The sequence below is a fragment of the Carlito syrichta genome, unplaced genomic scaffold (genome assembly GCF_000164805.1).
Source record: "Carlito syrichta isolate Samal-C Ts95f unplaced genomic scaffold, Tarsius_syrichta-2.0.1 Scaffold305703, whole genome shotgun sequence".
NCBI classification, from domain to species: Eukaryota; Metazoa; Chordata; class Mammalia; order Primates; family Tarsiidae; genus Carlito; species Carlito syrichta.
In genome coordinates, this window is record NW_007249799.1 from 89,684 (window position 1) to 94,516 (window position 4,833).

Sequence of the window (4,833 nt, forward strand, 5' to 3'; positions counted from 1 at the left end):
AAAAAAAAAAAAAAAAAAGCCAAGTCTCTAGTCTAAGAACTCAGGGCTAACTAGGGCAAGCCAGGTTGTGACACAAACCGGTCTGACTCTTGGATGCCTCATACATCACCTCCAAAGTCACTTCCCTTTCCTAAGCCACTGTCTTCTGCCTGTGATTGTCTATATTGGTACCCATACTATTCTAGATGCCGGGGGCACAGTGGTGAAAAAAGTCCCTGCCCTCGTGGAAATGCCAAGCCGGTGGGGTGCCCGATAATGAGTAAATGACCAGAATGACCAGAATGTAGTAAGTGACCAGAAAAGGCAGTGAAGGAGAAGGGCAGTGGTATTTGCTAGCTATTAATACCAAAGAGGGAAGGTAAGGCCCCTCTCATAAGATGCCATGTGGGCAGAAGTGAGGGGGTGATCCAGAGGGACATCCGAGGGAGCAGCAAGTACAAAGGTCCTGAGGTCAAAGTGTGCCTGACATTTTACAGAAACAAGATTCCTGTGGTTGGAGCAGAGGGAGTAAGGGGGAAACAGGGAGGAGACAAAGTCACAGAGGGATCAAAAGGCAGATCCTGCAGGTCCTTGGGCCTCGGTGGGTGAGTACTCAAGCTTTTACTCTGTGAGTGATGGAGCCATGGGAGGATTCTGAGCATACGAGGAACAGGCTCTGACTTAGGTGTTCACAGAATTCCCCTGTGAGGAAGAGACTGAAGGGGTGGGGCAGGACTGAAAGCCCAACGAGGAAACCTCTGAATCCATTTATGTTGAAGAGGAAGGTGGCTGGGACGGGGTGGGAGCAGCAGAGTGGGGAGAAGTGGGGAGGTTGTGAATATATTCTGGAAGTAGAGCCAACAGAATTAAACTGATTGGACGTTGGGTTAGAGAGAGAGAGAGGAACGGCAGCAGTAGTTTGTTGTTTCCTGGTATGAGGAGGACTTGGTTTGGTGGGAGGATTAGCAGTTAGGTCTTATACATATTAAATCTGAGATGGCTCTTAGATATCTCAAGATATTCACTAGACCGTTGAATACCCAGATCCTTGGATACCCAGATCTGGGGTCAGTGCTGGGAAATAACAGCAAGTAACAGTAATATATTAATAGTAGAGTAGTTATATTGTGATATTCTACATAATACAGTCATATTAACAATGATATATTGAATTCACACTTGGGCTTTTCCATCTATCTGTTCCACCGTTTGTTCTCACAATAGCTATATGACATATTAGGGACTGTAATCCTCAGAGGGGGAAACAAGTTCAGAAAGATCTATGAATTCACTAGAATAATGCACCAGTAAGTGGCAAGATTAAATCCTAGGCCTGTCCAGTTTTGAGATCTAGATCTGCTAGTTGCTTTTGCAATAAAGAGTTGACTGAACTGGATAATCCTTAAGGAATCCTTTCAGTTCCAGAGAGCCTTAAGCTTGGAAGGACAAAAGTTCCCCAAGCCTGTTAGATTGTGTGCAAGTCAAAAGTCCACTGCGTGCCACTGTACTCCAGCCTGCGACAAGAGTGAGACTCCAACTGAAAAAAAAAGTCCACTGTTTTTGTTCCCCCTCGCCCCCAGGCTGAGTCTTGAGTTTCATTCTGTCGCCCAGACTGGAGTCGTGGCTCGATCATGGCTTATCACAGTCTGGAACTCCTGGACTCAGGTGATCTGTAGCTGGGAATACAAGGGCACACCACCACACCACACTAACTTTTTAATTTTTTTTTTTTTTGAGTTGGAGTCTCGCTCTGTCACCCAGACTGGAGTGCAGTGGCACGCTCCTGGCCACCGCAGCCTCGATCTGCTGGACTTCGGCGATCCTTCTGCCTCAGCCTTCCAAGTAGCTGGAACTACAGGCGCGTGCTACCACGCCCGGCTAACTTTTTAATTTATTGTGGAGATGAGGTTTTTGCCTGCCCAGCGGGTCTCGAACCTGCGGGCTCAGGCAATCCACTCACCTCAGCCTCCCAAAGCACGGGATTACAGGCTGAGCCACTGAGCCCGGCTAACTTTTTAATTTTTTGTAGAGAGAAGATTTCGCTATGTTGCCCAGGCTGATCTCAAACTCCTGGCTGCCTCAGCCTCCTAAAGTGCTGGCATTGCAATAGGCGTGATAGGTATTGAATATGTTCTTTGAACTTCAGTGCCTGCATTCTGTCAAGACTGCCCTTCTGGTTTCGCTTATTTTCAGGATGCCTACAGCTTCAGACAGGGAGTCCGCAGCAGCTAAGGGGTTAGTGGTGAGGCGTTAAGTGAGGATGCCCTTGTTAGGGCAAGAGGGATGGCTTGCAAAAGTCACACAGCCAGTCAGGGTCACACCTAAGCATTTTGCGCGTGTTCCCACATCCCTCACCAAACCTCTCTCTCCACCCAGATTCCTTCCCTGAGACAAAATGGATGTAGGCGGAGTTGGTTTTCAGGTTTTTATTGTGGGTGTATTTCTGGCGGCAGGACAGGGGCGGTGGGGCAGGTCCTCCCCCCCCCCGGGGTGGGGGCAGAGGCGGCCAGGCGGGAGGAAAAGGACGGGGACGCACTTTACTCTCGAATCTTCAGTTCCCGCGCCATCTGACAGAGGGCGCAGGGCAGACAGAAGGTGAGAGCCGCCCAGTCGTGCCCGATGGAGCCCTAGAGGGTGGGAGAGAGCTCATGAGCCCCGTCCTGGGTGCCAGGAGGAGAGCCCGCGACCCCCAGCCCCCCGCCCCTGTCCGGCGCGCACCTGGATGTGGTAGCGCTCGCGCATGCCGGTGCGGAGGGAGTGCAGGCCTCCGGGCAGGTAGGGCGCGCAGCAGCACTCGCCAAAGTCGTCGGAGATGCGGCAGGCGAGGCACAGAGGGGCGAAAGTGCCGCACAGACCTGGACGCGGTGCGGACGGTCAGGCGGGCCGGGCAGGGAGCCGCCCACCCGTTGCGGCCCGGGAGGGGCGCGGCTGACCCACCGCGGAGGGAGTTGGAAGCCCGGAGGGAATGAGGGGTCCGGGGGAGGGTGGCGTAGCGATTGGGAGACGGAGTTTGCAGAGGTAGTTGGGGGTCGCGAGGAGGAAAGCTGAGGGTGCAAGGGGGAAGCTGAGGGTCCGCTAAGTTAGAGAAGTTGAATGTTGGAAGGTGTGAGGTCAGAGTTCTAGGGAGTGCTGGGCCTGTCAGGAAGGGGTGAGGGCTAGAGAGTGGGAATTCAGAGGCTCAGAAAGGGAGGTGAGAGCGGGGTCAGCAGGACGTCGGAGGGGGTTGTGGGTGAGCCTCTCTCCTCGCCCCCCTCCCCCGGTATGGGCCTGGAGAGGGAGTCAGAGGACACTCACAGACGGGCATGTCGTTGCAGCAGTCGGTGAGACCCGTGTGCCAGTCACTGAGCTGGGTCTGGTAGCAGCTGCTGGTGGCGCACTGGGGCTGACTGGTCACTGGGTAGGACATAGCTGAGGTGACAGGCGGCGGGGGTCAGTGGCCAGCCTCACAGTGCCTCCTGGCCCCTGCCACCCTTCCCTCTGCCGGGCAGTCTAGGCGAGGCCATCAGGCCGCCCATGAGGGGACACCACTGCACCTCCCCTTCCCTTGTGCCACATTTGGGCATCGACAACCCCAGTCTGTCCCTGTTGCTCATCTGCCTCCTGCATATCTGGTTAAGGGGAGCGGGGAGCACATCTGAGGAAAGGTGGATGCCACAGCTAGGTGGGGCCTGGATATGCTGCCTCCTCCTCCACGTCTGGGCCTGGGGTGCTGGGTTCCAGCACTTCTGGGACCTCTGGGGTGGAAGCAGGTGCCTTCTGTCTTCGAAGCCAGGGTGCCCAGGGGAGGGAGGCGGCCAGGTTCCGAGTACTGAGGGTGTTGCTGGTCCATCCAGCGATCCCACCTTTGCCTTTCACGTCGTGCATCTCAAACTGCATCTTGCTGGCCCTGAAGAGGTGGCGTTGGGGATGGCAGAGGTGGCTGTGGCGACAGCTGCGGAGTCCGTTCAAGGGACACTGGATACTGGGAAGGGGAGTGGGGCACTTGGGGCTGGGATCTCAGGGGAAAGGAGCTGGGAAGAAAGAGGCCAAGTCAGCCTGCTGGCTAGGAGAGGCATGGAATAGGGGATGGAGAGGGTAGGGCGAGAAACTCGCCCATCTCTTTACAGCTGCCCGACAGACCCCAGAGAACCCTCCTCATACCAGAGACAGAGCTGGAGAGAGACTGAGAGAGACAGGCAGAGTCAGAGACAAAGGGAGAAAAAGATCAGATCAGAGCCACATGCCCATAGAGTTGCCACCAGTAATACCCACATGTGCCCAGCAATTTGACTCCTCTACAAACCCGTTTCACAGATGGAACACTGAGGCTTAGAGAGGTGAGGAAAAATGTCCCAGATCTGACAGCCCAAGACAAGGGGGTTATTAGAAGAGATGCCGGGCCACAAGGACTTCCAAATTCAGCCGACTCAGGTTAAGAAGGAGGGATTCAGGAGGCATTGAGAAACAGAGATGTCCAGAGAAAGGTAATTGAGAGATATGGAAGGAGAGAGAGAGAAAGAAAGAGAGATGAGGGGAGTAGGTAGAGAGGCGCCCAACCTCAGAGAAGAGGGCTGTTGCTGGAGGGGTGCTCCTACCTGCAGGACCGCGACGGCAGTGATGGAGACAAAGGTGTGAGGTGTGGATGACACAGGCACTGAGTTCTCAGTCTCGGGGCAGGAGCCACTTATATGGGCAGCCACGCAGTCCTAGGCGGGGCTCTGAAGGAGGTGCCTAGGGAGCCTGGCTGGTCTGGCTGACCCCCTCTGGGATTTCCCACCCACCCCCCATTTCCCATCCCCCTACTTCCTTTCCTGCCTCAGCTTCCAGGTCAGAAGAAATAGTTTGGGGAGGTGGGAGGAGTGTACCCGGATGAGG

General features: G+C 54.7%; 1 protein-coding gene across 2 annotated transcripts; it reads right to left on the reverse strand.

Annotated features, from left to right (window-relative positions):
• Positions 1-2,390: 2,390 nt before the first annotated feature.
• CNFN (cornifelin) lies at positions 2,391-4,613 on the reverse strand. 2 transcript variants are annotated; one of them, XM_008062433.2, is made up of 5 exons: positions 4,554-4,613; positions 3,822-3,898; positions 3,274-3,387; positions 2,698-2,834; positions 2,391-2,606 (listed from the first exon to the last, which is right to left on the reverse strand). In XM_008062433.2, exons 2-5 carry the CDS (start codon positions 3,853-3,855, stop codon positions 2,517-2,519), a joined length of 375 nt encoding a protein of 124 aa, XP_008060624.1. In that variant the 5' UTR covers positions 3,856-3,898; positions 4,554-4,613; the 3' UTR covers positions 2,391-2,516. The 2 variants fall into 2 exon arrangements, with proteins under 2 accessions (XP_008060624.1, XP_008060625.1); XM_008062434.1 differs by lacking the exon at positions 3,822-3,898 and having other exon boundaries at positions 4,554-4,608.
• Positions 4,614-4,833: the final 220 nt, after the last annotated feature.

Excerpts from the sequence above, each read along its gene's own strand:
- CNFN (XM_008062433.2), bottom strand. The coding sequence starts at position 3,855 with ATGCAGTTTGAGATGCACGACGTGAAAGGCAAAG. Across the intron at positions 3,388-3,821 it reads GCACGACGTGAAAGGCAAAG|CTATGTCCTACCCAGTGACC; the intron begins GTGGGATCGCTG and ends CTGTCACCTCAG. Across the intron at positions 2,835-3,273 it reads CTGCAACGACATGCCCGTCT|GTCTGTGCGGCACTTTCGCC; the intron begins GTGAGTGTCCTC and ends CACCGCGTCCAG.